The sequence below is a fragment of the Dendropsophus ebraccatus genome, chromosome 4, assembly GCF_027789765.1.
Source record: "Dendropsophus ebraccatus isolate aDenEbr1 chromosome 4, aDenEbr1.pat, whole genome shotgun sequence".
Taxonomy (NCBI): Eukaryota; Metazoa; Chordata; class Amphibia; order Anura; family Hylidae; genus Dendropsophus; species Dendropsophus ebraccatus.
In genome coordinates, this window is record NC_091457.1 from 136,817,591 (window position 1) to 136,839,995 (window position 22,405).

The 22,405-nt window shown below is 43.6% G+C and overlaps 1 protein-coding gene across 1 annotated transcript in view; it reads right to left on the reverse strand.

The window, feature by feature from the left end:
* The window catches only part of LOC138788817 (inter-alpha-trypsin inhibitor heavy chain H3-like), a 62,268-nt gene that overhangs the window by 7,516 nt on the left and 32,347 nt on the right, over positions 1-22,405 (reverse strand). Inside the window, exons 13-20 of the mRNA XM_069967133.1 lie at positions 19,579-19,764; positions 16,854-16,993; positions 16,173-16,333; positions 10,682-10,708; positions 8,775-8,801; positions 6,342-6,368; positions 4,806-4,832; positions 2,067-2,180 (exon numbers count right to left, since the gene is read on the reverse strand). Coding sequence (XP_069823234.1) covers positions 2,067-2,180; positions 4,806-4,832; positions 6,342-6,368; positions 8,775-8,801; positions 10,682-10,708; positions 16,173-16,333; positions 16,854-16,993; positions 19,579-19,764 — 709 coding nt within the window. The remainder of the gene's footprint in view (positions 1-2,066; positions 2,181-4,805; positions 4,833-6,341; positions 6,369-8,774; positions 8,802-10,681; positions 10,709-16,172; positions 16,334-16,853; positions 16,994-19,578; positions 19,765-22,405) is intronic.

The following is a 22,405-nucleotide window of genomic DNA, read 5'->3' on the forward strand; positions in this document are numbered from 1 at the left end:
CATTTCTAAGATCAAGCAAAAATGGTACATTCCCCTGTAACAGTTGTCAGAAATGCAACTCCATCATCAGAGGGGGCAGTATCGCGCACCCAAGGAGAGGCAATATGATCGCCATACGTGGTTGGTTCTCTTGCAACTCCAAAGGTGTTGTGTACTGCCTGAAATGCCTGTGCGGGTTATGCTATGTCGGGCAGACATCAAGGAAGGTTAAAGGAGAAGTACAATCCAACAAGAAAGAAAAGAGTGATGGCACTGCCTGGCTCTCCACTAGATGGCACTCTGTCTCAGACTGGGTCCGGTATGTGGTAGTGCTCAATCCGAAATAAACATGCTGTATGAACAATAAATAAAGGATGAAAGGAGGCACTCACCAGCAGTGTATTCAGACCATCCAGCTTTTATTGCTGTGCGCAGGGGGAGCGGGGGAGACAAGGTGGGTTACCGCAGTTTCACGGCTTAGTGCCGCTTTGACGAACCCCCTAAAGGAGAAGTCCAGCGAAAAATTTTATCAAAGTATTGTATTGTCCTCCAAAAGTTATACAAATCACCAATATACTCTTATTACAGGAAATGCACATAAAGTGCTTTTTTCCCTGCACTTACTACTGCAACAAGGCTTCACTTCCTGGATAAAATTGTGATGTCACGACCCGACTCCCAGAGCTGTGCGGGCTGTGGCTGCTGGAGAGAATGATGGCAGAGGGATGCTCAGTGTCCCTCCAGTGCCCTGTGTTCCTCAGTGTCCCCCTGCCATACTCCTCTCCAGCAGCCACAGCCCGCACAGCTCTGGGAGTCGGGTCGTGACATCACCATGTTATCCAGGAAGTGACATCACCATGTTATCCAAGAAGTGAAGCCTTGATGCAGTAGGAAGTGCAGGGAAAAAAGCACTTTATGTGCATCTCCCGTAATAAGTGTATATTGGTGATTTGTATAACTTTTGGGGGGCAATACAATACTTAAATAAAAATTTTTACTGAACTTCTCCTTTAAGATCAGATTAGTGCAAGAGTGCAATTAGAAAAGCGCTGCAGATAGGACAAGCAGAGGAGAATGCCTTTGGTGAGACGGGGGTTGCGCAGCATTTTGCTGAAATGAGACACACTGTGAGTGAACTGAGATGGTTAATCCTGGAAGAGGTTGAAGGAGTTAATGAGGGAGACTTGCATGTGCGCCTTCTCAGGACAGAGGTTTACTGGATTCAGCGTCTGGACACAGTTAAACCGCATGGGTTAAATGAACTCTGTAATTTCAATGTATTTCTGTGATGATCTTCTTTTACAACCAAAGACGTAATTTGTATCACTTATGTGATTATAAAATGTTTAACAGGATTGACTTGTTTATATTATAGCATTGGAAGCATCGCGAGACTTCCTGAGTATTTGTATTGGTGGTGGGCTACATGCAATTATACTTGAAAAAGAGATTGAGTTCTCGAAACATCGCAGACCAGCAGCGTCGGCTGACACTGATCACCTCCGGCTGGATGTCCCATGAGAAGCTCGGCTGATCGATTAAAAGAGACTGTACCGCCTCATGAACTTTAACGTATTGTCTGAACATGCACTAGTGGTGAAAAGTTTGTACCATCCGTGTTTGGAAAAGTAAAAGCAAATATTTATGCAACTTCTGGTATCCTTTGATTCATTGGAATGCGTTTTTATGTCTGCACTTGACCTGAAAATAAAGCAACTTTGATCACTACTTGGTGAGTTGCAGCTGCAGTACTTCTTTTGAACACCCATTGGTTTGTGCCACAGGTAGAGAAGGGAGAGGGTCTCTCCAGAGAGAAGGCAGGGACAGGTATTACCATCCCTAAATTCTCAACCACAGTACACATTTCAGATGTAACTTATTACTGTTGAACAGGTATTAAAATATGTGGCAGATGCTACTGTATAATGGACCTGCTGCAGCAGGAGACCCCCAGATCCCTACTCCTGGCACGACTTGCCTGCGGAGGTGGCCGATGTGAAGTGAGGTACAACAACAAGAGAATGGTGCGTAGTCAGGAACGGGCAGGCAGGTCAGGGCAGGTAAAGTGTTAAATTTCCATGACTTACCTAGTTGTTTATCCTCAATAAGATTTAGGATCACGCCTGGCTTCTCCTGAATATTGAAGCACAGGGAGTCATTCTTCTGTGGAATATTTATCACAAAATGAGGGTCAGAATCCACTGTGGATAGAAATAATAGACGTGAATATCCAGGTATACAAGTCACTGTTGAGAAATAGATTGCAATATAAAAAAATACTCTGCTGTAAAATCATTAACAACATAAAAGGCAATCAATAGATATTACGCAATTAAAGGGGTAGTGCAATGTAAGAAATTTTTTCACTAAACACACATTAAAAAGTTATACAACATTGTAATGTATGTTATTTCAGTGAATGCCCCCCTTCCCCATGTTCCCCCCCCTCCCCAAGACTTCTGGGGCTGCTGTTATGCTCAGCCAATGGCAGCGGAGCAACCGATGACCCGCTGGTGGGGGGCTGGCATGAGGGATTGCTGGAGCAGTCAGGCCGGCCTCCTGAACATGACGTGATCATGCCAAGATGGCGGCCGAGGTCGACAGTTATTCCTTGAGTATACTGTATCACACTTCCGGGTCCACGGTCAGGAGGGGAGGGGGGAGCATGGGGAAGGGGGCCATTCTCTTAAATAACACACATTACAATGTTGTATAACTTTGTAATGTGTGTTGTTTCGTGAAAAAATGTTTTACACCGCACTGCCCCTTTGATAGTGTTGAGAGGAGTTGCACAGCTGTTCAGGTTCAATAACATTCTACGAACCCAAAAGCTCGGCATTTGACTCCCAAAGTCTGGAGAAGTTAGGTGCCACCTTAAGGAGTCCTGAGGCGGCATCTAACTTCTCCAGACTCCGGGAGTCAAATGCTGAGCATTCGGGTTTGGGGAACGTTGCTGAACCTGAACAGTTCGGAAAATCGTCTCAACACTAGCAATGGCGCTTAAAGGGGTTGTCTAAGACTTTACAAAAAAACTGCCACTGCATGTGAGTGATGGCAGTCTCTGTACAGCACTGCATTCTAAGTTTGTGCTATATAATGAAATTATTATAATTGTTGTGTTTTGAAGCCATGCTCACATGATGTAAGACACCAGCCGTTCTGTGACACGGACTGATCACCGAACGGCCGGTGTCAGAGAAGACTGGCTGGATGATGTTCACTTCTTCTGAATTCGGATGCGGGTGCAGTGAATAGCAGCCGCAGAAAACTGACATGTCAGTTTTTTGCAGTGCCGCTAGCGATCCGGTCCGGAGTGTATACTATGTGTATACATTCTGGATGGGATTCCCTCTAGCTGCAGCACAATGTAAGTTCAGTATTAATCACGGCCGTTGTTGAAAATCGGCAACAACGGCCGTGATTAATACTGAACTTATGTTGTGTGAACATAGCCTGAAGATGTATAGTATCAGGCCAGTGCTTCCCCCGTCTGTAATATAAAGAGGCTACCACAGCTTTCTGCTTATGGGAACTACATGTCACCATTCTATCCTTTTACTGCTAAGGTAAACTTAACACAGAATGCCAGGTCATTTAAACCCGGCCTTGGGACCCCTGAAACCCCTCACTCATGGGTCGGTACCACCTCCTTCCAGGACTATGGACACCTTCGGCTGAAAGAGGTTGTATAGTGGCCTCAACCCTGTGATACAGAATTACAGGTTACATACCATCTATAGTCTGTATGTATTCCAGGACTGCAACTCATAGCATGCAGATGGTAGGGGGTGTAGTCCTACAACAGCTTAAGGCCATGTTAATACTATGTATGCGGCCGGTCTCAAAGAAGATCATCCCGGCCGGTACTGCAGTAGCGGTCGGATGATCTTTCGGGCCGCAGAGTTCTGATGCGGGTGCATCCATGCGTGCCCGCATCAGAACTCCCCACAGCACACTATGGAGCTTGCGGCCGCAGCCGCTCGCTCCATAGTGTGCACTGACATGTCAGTTGTTTGCGGCGCCGCGAGAGATCCCGACCGATTTCAACAATGGCCGTACTTTTACTAAAACTTTTACGTTATGTGAACATATACTAAAGATGTTGTATTCAGGGATTTGTTTATCAAATTGTTTATTTGATAATACAAGTGATTCACTGATACTGCAGAGGTTGCAGATGACCGGATTATCTGACTTTAAACAATACTTTTAATTAAAGATTCAAAAATGCAATTTTACAAATATAAATAATTATATATATATATATATATATATATATATATAGATGAGGGAGCCCATCTTTTAGGTCTGGAGAATGGCCGCCATATTGAACGCCATTGAAGGTGGTCATGTAGCATATCAAAGAAGAGCACAATTGTTCCAGGAATTCGCAGCAATCAGATTTGCAATATAATAATAAAATTTATTTGTATAGCGGCAACAGATTCCGCAGAGCTCCTGAGGTTCAAAAGGTATCAACAGAGATGAGCGAGCATGACTACAGCATACATAATGAATATTTACTAGTGATGAGCCAATACTGTTCAATCAAATAGATATTCGATCGAATAGTGAGATATTCGAATATTCGATATTCGTACGAATATCCCACGAATATTCGATAAATATTCGATAAGTGTTCAAATCCCCCAGCTTCCGGTTTTACCCTCCAAATGGTCAAATAGATGTTTTTCACTAATCGAATACTTGTTCCCATAGACTTTATTAGGATCAAATATTCGATCGAATATTCGAATTTTCGCGGGATATGCGTACGTATATCGAATATTCGAATATCTCACTTTTCGATAATCACTAATACTTACCATAATTTGGAGCAGAACTTGGGTAACCTAGGGAAAAAGAAAAAAAAATGAATTTGTTTCTTGTAGCAAGGCTCCTGCCTTTGATGAGCAAAAGCCTCTATATCTTTTGTTAGGTCCATAACAGATTTAGACATGACACCTACCATATCAAAAAATTACAAGCTGTCAAAGGAAATAGTTTATACAGTGGTATCTCGGTTCTAAAACTGCTTGGAACTCAAACTGTATTTTCAAGAAAAGTTTGCTTTGGTTCTCAAACTCTTGCTCAGTTCCCAAACAGTTTTCGGGCCCCCAGTCTTGAAGCAGGCTGAGACTTAGAGATAGCTCTACTGACTGACTGTACATACTGGTAGTTTGTACCTATATGATGCAGCTGCACCTCATATCATCATACTACTACCCCCTCCATCATACTGCTCCTCCATCATTATACTACTACCTCCTTCATCCTCCTGCCCCTCCATCATCATAGTACTAGCCCTCTAATCCTCCTTCCCCCTCCATCATCATACTACTACCCCCTTCATCCTCCTGCCCCTCCATCATCATATTACTACCCATTCATCATCCTCCTGCCCCTCCATCATGATACTACTACCCCCTTCATCCTCCTGCCCTTTCATCATCATAGTATTACCCCTCTAATCCTCCTTTCCCCTCCATCATCATACTACTACCCCCTTCATCCTCCTGCCCTTCCATCTTTATAGTACTACCCCTCTCATCCTCCTGCCCCTCCATCATAATACTTCCCCCTTCATCCTCCTCCTGTCCCTTCATCATCGTACCAGTACCCCCTTCATCCTCCTGCCCTTCCATCTTCATAGTACTACCCCTTTATCCTCCTACCCCTCCATCATCATGCTACTACCCCCTTCATCCTCCTGCCCTTCCATCATCCTAGTACTACCCCTATAATCCTCCTTCCCCCTCCATCATCATACTACTACCCCCTTCATCCTCCTGCCCCTCTATCATCCTATTACTACCCCTTCATCATTCTCCTGCCCCTCCATCATCACACTACTACCCCTTCATCCTCTTGCCCTTCCATCTTCATAGTACTACCCCTCTCATCCTCCTGCCCCTCAATCATCAGACTACTTCCCCCTTCATCCTCCTCCTGTCCCTTCATCATCATACCAGTACCCCCTTCAGCATCCTCTTGTCCCTTCATCTGTATTTAAAACAAACAACAGCTATACTTACCTCACCAGTATAGTTACTCTAGTCCCCCAGGGACTCCTCTCCCTGCTCTGCATGAGTGACATCACTCGCGCTGGAAGGGGGCGTGGCTTCCAGCAGCGGGGGCGGAGCTCCCGAGATATGTCCGGGACATGGTTTTGCCGAGACTGCTTCCTCAGAATCGGGAAAGTCCCGGCAAATCCAGGACTGTTAGCAACTATGCTGTAGTCATGCTGTTGATCAAATTATATACCAACATCCTGGCGTTGGTTTTTAAAAATAGCCTAGCGGCATTAGTATCAGCCATAGGTGTGATGTGCAGCAGCTCCTTTCTCTCCATGTTGTACTTACCAAAATTGTAAGCAGAACTTGGGTAACCTAGGGGAAAAAAAATAATGAATTTGTTTCTTATAGCGAGGCTCCTGCCTCTGATGAGCAAAAGCCTCTATATCTTTTGTTAGGTCCATAACAGATTTAGACATGACACCTACCATATCAAAATATTACAAGCTGTCGGAGTAAATAGTTTATACAGTGGTATCTCGGTTCTAAAACTGCTTGGAACTCAAACTGTATTATCAAGGAAAGTTTGCTTTGGTTCTCAAACTCTTGCTGGGTTCTCAAACACTTTTCAGGCCCCCAGTCTTAAAGTAAAGTAATACTGCAGTATTCGAACGAAAATTTACTTGGAAGTAACGTACAGAATTCTAACTTTACTCGGTATCTGAACGTTTTTGTGAGTGTGGATGGTGAGTTGTACCTGCTGAGTTTAGCATTGGTGAGGATTCACATACTTTACAGTACTGTATAAGACTGCTGGAGTGCATATACAGTACAGTAGTAATACAGTCATTGCATCACCATCTCCCATCCTGTACTGTATAATACTGCTGGAGTCCATATACAGTACAGTAGTAGTACAGTCAGTGCACCACCATCTCACATACTGCACTATATAAGACTGCTGGAGTGCATATACAGTACAGTAGTAGTACAGTCAGTGCACCACCATCTCACATACTGCACTATATAAGACTGCTGGAGTGCATATACAGTACAGTAGTAGTACAGTCAATGCACCACCATCTCCCATCTGTAGTGATGAGAAGAGATGAGCGAACCTCTCAAAAGTTCGTTCCGACAGGACTTCCGGATTTTTTTTTAAAGTTGGCTCCGACCGGATTTAGGATTTCTTTGGATTTCATAGTTTAAAGCATCTATATGCTACGGGGGAAGTGTATTTGGTTGAATTTAGGGCTCTACATGTCAGTAACATCATTATATTTTTTTTTAGACTTCAATATTCACCATTACAGGATCTATGCAGGAAATTCACCATGACAGGGTCTATGCAGGAAAAAGGTCACAAATGCAGTGAAGGAGCAGCAGTAGTCATTGGAGGCCAGTGGAGGTCCAGCAATAGTCATTTGAGGCCAGTACAGGAGCAGCAGTAGTCATTGGAGACCAGTGAAGGACCAGTAGTAGTATCGTAGGGATCAGCAGCAGTAGGGATACTGTGGGGATGAGCAGTGGTTTCATGAGGATAGGGCTCAGCGTGGGGATAAGCAGTGGTATCGTGGGGATCCGCCCGGAGCCGCACGCTCCATTGTGTGCACTGACATGTCTCTATGGCTGCTATTCAGTGAATAGAAGCCGCAGAAATCTGATATGTCAGATAGCAGAACAATGTAAGTTCAGTATTAATCACGGCCAAGTATTAATCACGGTGCCACCTCCTTCCAGGACTATGGACACCTTCGGCTAAAGGAGGTTGTATAGTGGCCTCAACCCTGTGATACAGAATTACAGGTTACATACCATCTATAGTCTGTATGTATTCCAGGACTGCAACTCATAGCATGCAGATGGTAGGGGGTGTAGTCCTACAACAGCTTAAGGCCATGTTCATACTATGTATGAGACCGGCCGTTCCATGACCCGGGCGGGTCAAGGAGCAGCCGGTCTCAGAGAAGATCATCCCAGCCGGTACTGCAGTACCAGCCGGATGAGCTTTCGGGCCACAGAGTTCTGATGCGGGCGCATCTGTGCGTGCCCGCATCAGAACTCCCCACAGCACACTATGGAGCTTGTAGGGTTTTCTGCTGCCGCTATTCAATGAATAGCAGCCGCAGAAAACTGACATGTCAGTTGTTTGCGGCGCCGCGAGATATCCTGGCCGGAGCGTATACTCTGTGTATACGCTCCGTCCGGGATCCCATACAAGACAAGGCAACGTATATTTCCGTGAAATGTACCACAGTTGTTGCCGATTTCAATAACGGCCGTACTTTTATGACAATATACGTTGTGTGAACATATACTAAAGATGTTGTATTCAGGGATTTGTTTATCAAATTGTTTATTTGATAATACAAGTGATTGACTGATACTGCAGAGGTTGCAAATACCCGGATTATCTGACTTTAAACAATATTTTTAATTAAAGATTCAAAAATGCAATTGAAAAATTATAAATAATTACATATATATACTGTATGTATATATATATATATATATATATATATATATATATATATATATATATATATATATGCCCATCTTTTAGGTCTGGAGAATGGCCGCCATATTGAATGCCATTGAAGTTGGTCATGTAGCATATCAATGAACAGCAGAATTGTTCCAAGAATTCGCAGCAATCAGATTTGCAATATAATAATAATATTTATTTGTATAGCGGCAACAGATTCCTCAGAGCTCTTGAGGTTCAAAAGGTATCAACAGAGATGAGCGAGCATGACTACAGCATACATAATGAATACTTACCAAAATTATAAGCAGACCTTGGGTAACCTAGGGAAAAAGAAAAAAAAAATTAATTTGTTTCTTATAGCCAGGCTCTTGCCTTTGATGAGTAAAATATCTTTTGTTAGGTCCAAAACAGATTTAGGCTATGTTCACACTACGTAAAAGTACAGCCCGTTGTTGCCATTGGCAACGACGGCCGTACTTTTTGCGCAGCAGAACAATGCCTTATCCGATATGGGATCCCGGCCGGAGCGTACACACATCATATACGCTCCGGCAGGGATCCCATACTGGGCCGCAAAGAACTAACAAGTCAGTTGTCAGTTCACTGAATTCCAGCCGCAGACAGACCTGTCAGTTCACACAATGAAGCAAGCGGCTCCGGCCACTCGCTTCATGGCGCTATGGGAAGCTCTGATGCGGGCGTGCTAATGCGTCCGCATCAGAGCTCCGCGGCCGGACAGATAATCCGTCCAGTACTTACCGGCCCGGATGATCCGGGCTGAGACCGGCCGTGGTCACGGAACGGCAGGTTGTTCACGTAGTGTGAACATAGCCTCAGACATGGCACCTACCATATCAAAAAATTTGAAGCTGTCAAAGGAAATAGTTTATACAGTGGTACCTCGGGTCTAAAACTGCTTGGAACTCAAACTTTGCTTTGGTACTCAAACACTTTTCAGGCCCCCAGTCTTGAAGTAAATAATACCGCAGTATTCGAACGAAAATGTACTTGAAAGTAATGTACAGAATTCAAACTTTTCTCGGTATCTGAACGTTTTTGTGAGTGTGGATGGTGGGTTGTACCTGGTGAGCTTAGCATTGGTGAGTCTTCACATACTGTACAGTACTGTATAAGACTGCTAGAGTGCATATACAGTACAGGAGTAGTACAGTCAGTGCACCACCATATCCCATCCTGTACAGTACTAAGACTGCTGGAGTGCATATACAGTACAGTAGTAGTACAGTCATTGCACCACCATCTCACATACTGTACTGTATAAGACTGCTGGAGTGCATATACAGTACAGTAGTAGTACAGTCAGTGCACCACCATCTCACATACTGTACTGTATAAGACTGCTGGAGTGCATATACAGTACAATAGTAGTACAGTCAGTGCACCACCATCTCCCATCTGTTACAGAGCTGGGGGGGGGGCACTATATAGTAAAGGATGAGTAAGGAGTTAGTGACTACTGTACTATAATTGCTGGTTTTGTTGAATGTTTCTTGTGCATAATGTACACTATATAGTGCTGTTCTGTAATGTCCTGTAGTGATTGAACTGGGCACTATACAATGAAATAAATATTGTACATTATTTACTATGCACTTTACTAAAAGTATTTCCTGTAATAAGCGAATATTGGTGATTTGTATAACTTTTTTGGGGGGCAATACAATACTTTAATAAAAATTTTCGCCGGATTTCTCCTTTAAAGGGGTTGTCTAGGACTTTACAATAAACTGGCACTGCATGTAAGTGATGGCAGTCTCTGTACAGCACTGCATTATAAGGTGGCGTTGTATAATGAAATTATTATAATTTTTGTATTTTGAGGCCATGTTCACATGGCGTAAGACACCAGCTGTTCTGTGACCCGGCCTGGTCACAAAATGGCCGCTGTCAGAGAAGATCATCCCTGCAGTACCGGAAAGATGATTTTCACTTCTGCTGAATTCAGATGCGGGCGCACCTTTTAGGTCTGGAGAATGGCCGCCATATTGAATGCCATTGAAGGTGGTCATGTAGCAAATCAATGAAGAGCAGAATTGTTCAAGAATTCGCAGCAATCAGATTTGCAATATAATAATAATTTATTTGTATAGCGGCAACAGATTCTGCAGAGCTCTTGAGGTTCAAAAGGTATCAACAGAGATGAGCGAGCATGACTACAGCATACATAATGAATACTTACCAAAATTTTGAGAAGAACTTGGTTCACCTAGGGAAAAAGAAAAAAAAATGAATTTGTTTCTTATAGCGAGGCTCCTGCCTTTGATGAGCAAAAGCCTCTATATCTTTTGTTAGGTCCATAACAGATTTAGACATGACACCTACCATATCAAAATATTACAAGCTGTCAAAGGAAATAGTTTATACAGTGGTATCTCGTAGAACTGCTTGGAACTCAAACTGTATTTTCAAGGAAAGTTTGCTTTGGTTCTCAAACTCTTGCTCAGTTCTCAAACACTTTTCGGGCCCCAAGTCTTGAAGTAAAGTAATACTGCGGTATTCGAACGAAAATGTACTTGGAAGTAATGCTCAGAATTCAGTAGTAGTACAGTCAGTGCACCACCATCTCCCATCCTGTACTGTATAAGACTGCTGGAGTGCATATACAGTACAGTAGTAGTACAGTCAGTGCACCACCATCTCCCATCCTGTACTGTATAATACTGCTGGAGTGCATATACAGTACAGTAGTAGTACAGTCAGTGCACCACCATCTCCCATCCTGTACTGTATAAGACTGCTGGAGTGCATAAACAGTACAGTAGTAGTACAGTCATTGCACCACCATCTCTCATACTGTACTGTATAAGACTGCTGGAGTGCATATACAGCACCGTAGTAGTACAGTCAGTGCACCACCATCTCCCATCCTGTACTGTATAATACTGCTGGAGTGCATATACAGTACAGTAGTAGTACAGTCAGTGCACCATCATCTCCCATCCTGTACTGTATAAGACTGCTGGAGTGCATAAACAGTACAGTAGTAGTACAGTCAGTGCACCACCATCTCCCATCCTGTACAGTACTAAGACTGCTGGAGTGCATATACAGTACAGTAGTAGTACAGTCAGTGCACCACCATCTCCCATCCTGTATTGTATAAGACTGCTGGAGTGCATATACAGTATAGTAGTAGTAGAGTCAGTGCACCACCATCTCACATACTGTACTGTATAAAACTGCTGGAGTGCATATACAGTACAGTAGTAGTACAGTCATTGCACCACCATCTCACATATTGTACTGTATAAGTCTGCTGGAGTGCATATACAGTACAGTAGTAGTACAGTCAGTGCACCACCATCTCCCATCCTGTACAGTACTAAGACTGCTGGAGTGCATATACAGTACAGTAGTAGTACAGTCAGTGCACCACCATCTCCCATCCTGTACTGTATAAGACTGCTGGAGTGCATATACAGTATAGTAGTAGTAGAGTCAGTGCACCACCATCTCACATACTGTACTGTATAAAACTGCTGGAGTGCATATACAGTACAGTAGTAGTACAGTCAGTGCACCACCATCTCACATACTGTACTGTATAACATTGCTACAGTCCATATACAGTACAGTAGTAGTACAGTCATTGCACCACCATCTCCCATCCTGTGCAGTACTAAGACTGCTGGAGTGCATTTACAGTACAGTAGTAGTACAGTCAGTGCACCACCATCTCCCATCCTGTACAGTACTAAGACTGCTGGAGTGCATATACAGTACAGTAGTAGTACAGTCAGTGCACCACCATCTCCCATCCTGTACTGTATAAGACTGCTGGAGTGCATATACAGCAGGCATGTCCAAACTTTTTTCGAAGAGTGCCAAATTTGATGAAGTGAACATGTGCGAGGGCCGACCATTTTACATGCTACATGCTATATGCTTTATAACACAGGCAGATAATAGCAAGCTGGATACCTGGGGGGCCGTAAAAGTTCGGAACGCGGGCCGCAAATGGCCCTCCGGCCGGACTTTGGACATGCCTGATATACAGTATAGTAGTAGTAGAGTCAGTGCACCACCATCTCACATACTGTACTGTATAACATTGCTACAGTCCATATACAGTATAGTAGTAGTACAGTCATTGCACCACCATCTCCCATCCTGTACAGTACTAAGACTGCTGGAGTGCATATACAGTATAGTAGTAGTACAGTCATTGCACCACCATCTCCCATCCTGTACAGTACTAGAACTGCTGGAGTGCATATACAGTACAGTAGTAGTCCAGTCAGTGCACCACCATCTCCCATCTGTTACAGTGCTGGGATGGGGGGGGGCAGTATACAGTAAAGGATGAGTGAGGAGTTAGTGACTACTATACTATATTTGCTGGTTTTGTTGAATGTTTCTTGTGTATAATGTACAGTATAAAGTGCTGTTCTGTAATGTCCTGTAGTGATTGAACTGGGCACTTTTCAATGTAATAAATATTGTACATTATTTCCTATGGGAAAACACTGCTCACTTCTCATACTGCCTTCCTGAACCAATTTGAGAACAGAGGTACCACTGTATACATAAAATAATGTTTCTCAGTTTAGAAACTCAGAGAAAGGAACACTGACATTTTCTTTTACATTTTTTGTAAATTTTGGAGTTTTATCCTAAATAAAAACAAAACATATCAGCCAAAATTAAAAAAACAACAACTGTGTCAAGCTTTATAAACCTCTAAAAGTAACATGTCAGATGTAAGAAGTAGAAAATTGGCGCTATGTCATTAAAGGGGGAATTCGGCGAAACCTTTTTTCTTTCAAATCAACTGGTGTCAGAAAGATATACAGATTTGTAATTTACTTTTATTTAAAAATCTCAGGTCTTCCAGTACTTATCAGCTGTTGTATGTTTTGCAGGAAGTGGGGTATTCTTTCCAGTCTGACACAGTGCTCTCTGCTGCCGCCTCTGTCCATGAGAGGAACTGTCCAGAGCAGTAGCAAATCCCAATAGAAAACCTCTTTTCCTCTGGACAGTTCAGAGCACAGAGAAGCTGAGAGCAGTGTCAGACTGGAAAGAACACACCGCTTCCTGCAGGACATACAGCAGGTGATAAGTACTGGAAGACAAGACTTTTAAATAGAATGAATTAATAAATGTATATAACTTTCTAAAACCAGTTGATTTGAAAACATTTTACGCTGGAGTACCCCAAGCTGTGTCTATGATTTTCACACATAAAGGGTCCCTTTCCTGTATTATGATGTACATGTATGTGATGACAAAAACAAAAACAAAAAATATTGATCCTTTAAGGGAACTTTTTATCACTTTCATGCTGCCCAAACTATGAGTAGTCAGGATGGTGCCTACTGGTCTTAGTTTGCCCTACCAACCTTGATTTATAGATCTCCTCTTGTTTGGGTATAGGGAGAATCACCACCTGTACCTTAGCACCTCCGGACAGCCGTCCTTTAATGTCTCCGGACTCTTTAAGCGAAAGAAATACCCGAAGTCTTGGTCATCGATCCATAATCTTTTATTATTCAGGGTGCTGGTACAAACAATGCTCACAAGGCTGTTTCATTCACCCAGCGTCCACCTGTTGTCCTGCGGACGTTTCGGAGGATAAGCTCCTCCTTCCTCATGCGCAAGAACTTAACGGGTGGGAGTTCAATATATGAGCAAAAGCATTAACTCTTTACCGCACATAACTTATAACAATTCATTTTTGCAATTCATATACCACTCGCATGATCCTTTCTGAAGGAGAACCATATTCTAATACATTTATAGAAACACTCGAAAACTGCAAGTTTCATTCAGTCCTTTAGGACTCAATGTCTCAAGCTCTGTGATCCAATACGCCTCTCGTTGGAGTCTGCGGTTCTCCTCACTGCTGTTACTAACCTCAAGTTGTTCTATGACTTGCCACCTTAAAGTGACACTGTCACCCCCATTATTCATTTTTCAATCTTTAAAGATGTGTGTAACCCGCAAATAGCTCTCTGCATACCTTTTTGTATTTTTTTTTTCATGAGGCGGGTTGCTGAGAAATTATAACTTTGCTGAGTGTCTTCTAGCTCCACTGGGCGGGGCTTAGTCCCTGAAGCGCCACATAGCCCCGCCCAGTACATCGCCGTTGACCCCGCCCCCTTTGGCACGTCATATCTCCCGGCCGACGCTCACAGTCTTGAGTACTCCAGGACGTCGGTGACGTGCGCGTCCACATCCCCCTGCGTCCGTCAAGTGATGCGCACGGGTCACCCACATCCTGCGGATTATACCAGCCGCACAGTCCCTCGCCGTTCCGAACGCTCCTCCTCGGAACGGCGAGGGACTGTGCGGCTGGTATAATCCGCAGGATGTGGGTGACCCGTGCGCATCACTTGACGGACGCAGGGGGATGTGGACGTGCACGTCACCGACGTCCTGGAGTACTCAAGACTGTGAGCGTCGGCCGGGAGATATGACGTGCCAAAGGGGGCGGGGTCAACGGCGATGTACTGGGCGGGGCTATGTGGCGCTTCAGGGACTAAGCCCCGCCCAGTGGCGCTAGAAGACACTCAGCAAAGTTATAATTTCTCAGCAACCCGCCTCATGAAAAAAAAAAATACAAAAAGGTATGCAGAGAGCTATTTGCGGGTTACACACATCTTTAAAGATTGAAAAATGAATAATGGGGGTGACAGTGTCACTTTAAGTCACAAATATTGTGTCTATATTCAAAAAAATGGCGTGCGACCGTAGTCTCGCCAAACTCACCCTTTCCTTCTTCTTTCTTATCCTTTGCACCATTAAATCTTCTGATAGCTGATTTATGTTCGTTTAAACGAACCTTGATCTGTCTGCTGGTTTGACCAATATACCCCATGCCACAAGGGCATTTTAGTAGGTAGATCACATTGGTATCATTGCATGTATGAAAACCTTTAATTACATATTTTTTACCTTGCGTGGGGTGGGAAAACTTGCCACCTTTTATTATGCTATTACAATGTTGGCACTTCATACATGCAAAGGTACCTTTCCTAGCATTATTTCTGAGATGTTGAATGTGTGGGACGGAGTGGAGTCCCGGAAGTGAGAATTTACTGGAAACGTATATAGTGCGGTTTTGCTGTTTTTTATATGGGTATAGGGAGAGACATACCAGACACATTGAGACTGACAGGTTCTTTTAAAGGGTTAGAGGGGTATTCCACTTAAACATAACTTTTGATGTGTTGCTGCCCATGGTGATACTTTTTCTCTGCCTCCCCCTCATCCCCCCTCCCTTCTGAGGCAGCTGATGTAAACAAGTCACTGGCAGGCGTTATCTGCAACATTGTATCGTCTTTGTAATGCTGGGAGGGTTAATCACAGTGAGTTTATCAGCAGCTTGACCTCAGAACAACCCTTCCAGCTTTACAAAGAAGCTACAATGTTGCAGGCAGATAAAGCCTGCCAGAGAGTTGTTTACATCAGCTGTCTCAGAAGGGAGGAGGGAGGAGGGGGAGACAGAGAGAAAGGCTTACACACTGATTTTTGTATCTTCAGCAGAAAGCAGCAGTTTAGAGCTGGGGGAAGGAGACTGAATAGATAATAACAAGTATAGAAAGGAATTGTTATTATCACCATGGGCAGCAATATATCAAAAGTTATGTTGAGTGGAATACCTCTTTAGGGATTTAATCAAGTTATTTAAAGTATTTCTCTACTACTACAATTATAAGAAATGTTCCTACCTTCCACAAACTTATCAGCAATTAAGGTTTCTTCTTCCTTCTCTTTTTCCTCTGGTTTTGTAACAACCATTGATGTTAAAGGAGTCACAAACTTAAACTTTAGGGACAGATCAAGTGCTTGGGCTGTCAGGTTTGCTTTTTCTGATGGGTCTGCATAAAGCCTTAAATTCAATAAAATAATTTTAGAGAACAACATGGAGCACAAGTTATTAAACTCACCATATGCCATCATGTCCAAAAATGTACTCATCCATCATACTATATACTAAAAACATTAACTACTAAAAGGGGTAGTTCACGGGAAAAAAAATCTTTCAAATCAATTGGTGCCAGAAAATGCGAGAGATTTGTAATTTACTTCTAATCACCCTCCAGTACTTATCAGCTGCTGTATGTCCTGCAGGAAGTGATATTCTTTCCAGTCACTGGAGAGTAGGAAAGGTTTTCTGTGAGGATTTGCTACTGCTCTGGACAGTTCCTTAAATAGACAGAGGTGGCAGCAGAGAGCACTGTGTCAGACTGGTAAGAATACACTACTTACTGCAGGACATACAGCAGCTGATAAGTACTGGAAGGCTTGAGTTTTTTCAATAGAAATAATATACAAATCTGTATAACTTTTTGTCACCAGTTAATTAATAAAAAGTGTTTCTTGGTGCACCACATGATCCCTACACATACCGTTTCTCCAGCAGCTGCTGTATAGTGAGATACGCCCAGAGTCTCTCTGTAAAGTCACCGAAGATGTATTTCTGCTGTTTGCTCACATAGTCCTCACTTTGCAGGGGAATGTTTTCTGTGTATTTCATAGGTTCATCAGCCTATTCAAAATACAACATTTTATATGGCAGTTAGTAAGGAATAAAGAGAAGAATGTTAATCTTAAAGGGGTAGTTCACAAAACAGTTCTTTAAAATGAACTGGTGCCAGAGATTTGTAATTACTTCTATTAAAAATTCTCCAGTCTTCCAATACTAATCAGCTGCTGTATGTCCTGCAGGAAGTGGTGGATTCTTTCTAGTCTCACACAGTGCTCTCTGCCACCACTTCTGTCTAGGAGAGGAACTGTCCAGGGCAGTAGCAAATCTTTATAGATACCCTGATCTCCAGCTACTGTAGGACATACAGTAGCAGGTAAGTACTGGAAGATGAGTTTTTTTAATATAAGTAAAATTACAAATCTCTGGCAGTTTCTGGCACCAGATGATTTGAAAGAATTTTTTTGTGAACTACCCCTTTAAATAGGTCTGGGGAAAACTATGCATACTTCCTCCCTGTAGCATAAAACAACAAACGAGTCATACTTAGCGCTAATACATATATACATATATCTGTATATCTGTGTATTAGTGGTGTGTGTCTCTGTGTGTGTGTGTGTGTGTTAGTGCTCATGTGTGGCTGAGTATAACTACAGCTCCCAGCATGCCCTGACAGCCTGTGTAGGACTGCTACTCCCATCATGCCCTGACAGCCTGTGTATAACTACTACTCCTAGCATGTCCTGGCAGCCTGTGTAGAACTACTAGTCCCAGCATGCCCTGGTAGCCTGTGTAGAACTACTACTCCCAGCATGCCCTGACAGCCTATGTAGAACTACTACTCCCAGCACGCCCTGACATCCAGTCACCCCCAGCTCCCCCTCAGTCACCCCCAGTCTGCCCCAATCACAGGGGGAGCACTGTTACACTGGGAAGCAATACAGTTGTTCTCTCAAACACAATTAAAATAGTATCTGACTTCACAGTTTCTCTGGCGATCTGTCATGTCCTCTCTCCGCAGTTCTACTGTACATCAGTAATACTGTAATAAAATATTATTGGGGAAGCTGGGGACGTCTGTGGGATGTGACCATAGTAGCAGTAAGTGGCTGCAGTCTGAGGAGATTAGGATCCTATAAATGAGGCTGCCGGCTGCCAAGTAGAATTGTCAGTGCTGAGAGAAGAGGTAACAGATCCTGTGCGGTGAGACACAGAACTAGCTCGGGAAACCAAGAAGGTTACCAAACTTTCACCACCGCATCTCACAGTACATGGGCTCCAAGACATAGGCTGGGGATGGGATGGGCAATCAGCCTGGGGGGGGGGGGGGCGCCAAAAGAATATTCTGCACAGGGCGCCATCTACCCTAAGGCCGGCCCTGATTATATACCCTATTAGTGCAGTTCTGGGACAACTCCCACACATAGAACCTCCACTATAAGGCTATGTTCACACTACGTAAGCTCCATAGTAATCACGGACGTTGTTGCATATTTGCAACAGTGGCCATGATTACTACGTAGCTTACGTATTGCTGCCTTCTATGGAATCCTGGACGGAGTGTATACACATGGTATACACTCTGTCTGGGATCCCTAGCGGCTCTGCAAGAAACTGACATGTCAGTCTTCTGCAGCCGCAGAAAACCTTGTCAGTTCAAACAATGGAGCATGCAGCTCCAGCCGCATGCTCCATTGTGTGCAGCAGGGAATTCGGATGCGGGCACACACGGGTGCGCCCGCATCCGAATACAGCGGCAATAAAGATCATCCGGCCAGTACTGCAGTACTGGCCGGGATGATCTTTTCTGACACCGGCTATTCCATGACCCGGCCGGTGTCTTACAAAGTGTGAACATGGCCTAACTATGTATTCTAAACTCCCACAAAGCCTCTGGTGTACAATATACCTAGGACCCCCCAATTACAACAGCTACAAACTACACTACAGCTCCTAGCGCACCCTTAGAGCTTTATAAGTTTAGGGCACAAGGGAGTTGTGGTCACAGATACAGCTGAATCAGTGGTCAGCATAAGGTTACTCACTGGCTCTTCTCTGGCTGCCCCCCAGGATCATTACACTGGTGGGACCACTGGTCTCTGCCTCCATATTACTAGCTCCTGCCCCAACTTCCCCTAGACTTCTATGTGCAACATAAAACCTGATCCCTCAGTGAGCTGTTCCCTTTCAAGAAAGACTTCAGTGTTAATGAAGAGTTTAGAAGTAAGGGTAAAAGAGTAAAAGAGGCAAAATTTATGAGAGGAATCTGTGCGGCAGATTCTGATTGTCATTATGCCTGTCCTATTGCTTCAATGGTATTTCTCTTGCACGTCTGCTCTCCGCTCAAAGAACGAACATGTTCATTCTTTGCTTGGAGTGCAGAGGCAAACATGAAATCAGCAACAGGACAGGCAGAATTACAAGCAGAATTGGCTGCGCAGACTCCGCTCGTAAATTCTGCCTCCTATACTCAAAAGTGCAAGGGCCCTAAGGTAAAAGAATATAAGCCCAATAAGGAAAGAAAGGGGCATTTTCTCCTATAAAATACATTGCATGCTGTGTTATATGTAAATGTAGCTTACAATAAAGGAATAAATGTTAAAGGATTGTTCGTTTATTGGCGTTTACAGCACATGATCTGTACTTACCCCGTCTGCCTTTACATCCACAATAAAGGAGTTCAAGTCATTGCCAGTTACACGTCCGGCAACAACAATTTCACCCCCTTCAAAGTACTGTTTGAAGTTGCTCTTGGTGAGGTCGGCTACGGCATTCTCAGGATACTGCATCTCTATGTTAGTCAATGTCGGGTTTGCAATTTCCTTATAGAAGCCCTAAAGTGCCAAAATTAAAACAGGGGTGACTATAATATCCAAATACAGAAATGAATACAAGGATCTGAAACTTTTTGTGTATTTTTGTGTGAAGCTCAATTAATTCAACAGTCTTTCCACCAGGGTAATTCCGGCACTACCAACCAGAGGGGAAAACCGCACCATACAGTCCATTGATCCCGGAAAGAACTCTGATGGTGCTCAATCAACACAGAGGTTGTACAGTGGATAGTTTCCACAAGAGCACTTGAAAAGTTGAGGCACTCACCACTGCGTCTTCTTAAAATCACATTCTTTTATTCACATAAATGCAGGTGCATAGATACAGACGAATGAATGGGCGACAGCCTGTTTCGCGTGTCTAATCACCACGCTTCCTCTCGGCCGAGAGGAAGCGTGGTGATTAGACACGCGAAACAGGCTGTCGTCCGTTCATTCGTTTGTATCTATGTACCTGCATGTCAGGATGGTATCTTTGCAGAGTGTGATGCGCCCCTCGACTCGTGCTGTGCGGCTGAGAATGCGCTGATTTTCTTGTATTTGTTGTTTCTGGGTTTTGTTTTGCGGTGTCTGAACACTGGTTTATCTGCTCACTTTGTTTGGTGGACACACCCGACTTCACCTGCTGTTAATCTGTGTTTTGGTTCTGCTGTGACTGACAGGTCTTCCTGCCAGTAGATGTGTTTTGTTCTCAGGTGTCTGTGCTTGGAGATCAGGGGGATGGTTCAATTATGTTCTGGACCAGAACCCTGGCCTCCTATATAACTAACCCCAGTCTGTGTACTCATGGCTGGTTATTGACTTTGTCTCTGCCTGCTTGTGTCTTCTGTTATTTGCATCTCCTGATCTTTGCTTTGTATCTTTGACCTCCCTTCCTTGTCGTCTGCCCCTGACCATATTGGCTGGAGTTTGACTATACCTATTGGATTCTGATTTTGTACTTTTGCTGCACTATTGTTGTGACCCAGACTGTTAACTATTCTTTATTGTGTTTGTTTGTCTGTCTCATTTTGTGTTCCACATACTCAGTATAGGGAACGTCTTTGTGGCTTTCCACGGCCGCCTAGGGCCGTTTGAGGCAAGTAGGTAGGGACAGTTGGTGGGTTCAGTGTCAGGGCTCACTGTCTTGTCTTGTCCCTGCCGTCTGGTGCCTGACACTGCATTTATGTGAATAAAAGAATGTGATTTTAAGAAGACGCAGTGGTGAGTGCCTCAACTTTTCAAGTGCTCTTGTAGAAAAGAAGCTCAACTAATATCCTGTTGTCCAAACCAGATTCTATAATTAAAGGGGTATTACATGTTTTGAGAAAATGCGTGGTCATAGAGCCTTGTTATTTCATATCTGACTATGCGTTTTAAATAAAGTTCTCTGATGCTGTAGTTCATTTTGCTTATATTTTGAAAACTTAAAATTTTGTAAAATCAAGTTATAATAAATAAAGGTGAGAAGATCCTGATGGTGAATGCCGCAAGTTTTTTTTTTAACCTAATGAGAATATTGTGGGTTGAAAATGTAGCATGTTAACAGAAACTAAGGGAATCTCTCTTCATGACCTATTATTCCTTTGTTCTGCTGCACAAGACTATTGAAAGAACTACAAAAGAACATGCATTTAACAACACGAATGGATCATTGTATTGAGGAAATTATAAATATCGTCAATATCACAGGCCCATTGTGAAGAAATGGGACATGGCTTTGGAGGCATATGTGAGAATGAGGCCTTAGGGTAACCTCAGTTTTGTTCTTTGGACTAAATTGGTGGGTAATTTCTTGGAAAAATACAAAGTCTAACAGGAAACACATGCAAAAAAGACTTAACGTTATAACCAGAGGCACCATACTCTGGAACCCACTAAACAAATCAGACTCTCACCCACTATCACAGTCTTTGACACAGTCTTCACCAAAGACAGATCTAGGTAACATACATGGAAAGGCTGCCTTCACACATCCTCTTTTTTAAGTAAATAATGTTAGCTGGGAATCAGTAACATCATCTGCCTTGCAAACATGGCATTTTTTTTTTCTTGGTGTTTCTCTCTACTCTCTGGCGTTTTTGCTGCTCTGTGGCAGTTTTTGCAAAATGCAGAGCTGAGGGTTTAGAGTTTTTCCGGCAAACTGTGGCAATTATCTCCCATAGACTTCAAAGGAAGTCTTCAGCTCTACTAAAAATTGCTATAGCCTATGCATATGGTGCTTTTTAGTGGCACTTTTCAGGGAGGAAAACTCCACTTTGTTCTATGGGAGGCAGCCACCCAGCCAGGGGCGTAACTAGAACTGGCTGGGCCCCATAGCAAACTTTTGATTGGGCCCCCCCCCCCCCGGCTGACCACTAAACGGTCAAGTTAAGTCATAACTACATAACTGCTAGCTCTGGTCAGGAGTGCTTGCAGTTAAAGGGACATTTGAAAAACCCAGGAGACCAGCAGGGCCCCATAGCAGCCGCTATGGCTGCTATAGTGGTAGTTACTCCCCTGCACCCAGCACCAGCTGATGGGGTGCCGGTGGTGCCTCCTGTACTGCGTCGGAAAGAATTGACCACGTGAGTAAGCTCGTGCGGGCGCGCCTCAGAATTTTTCCGGCGGCCTCCAGGAGGACGCGTTCTCCATAGTGGCGTCGCCGTGTGGAGAAACTTCT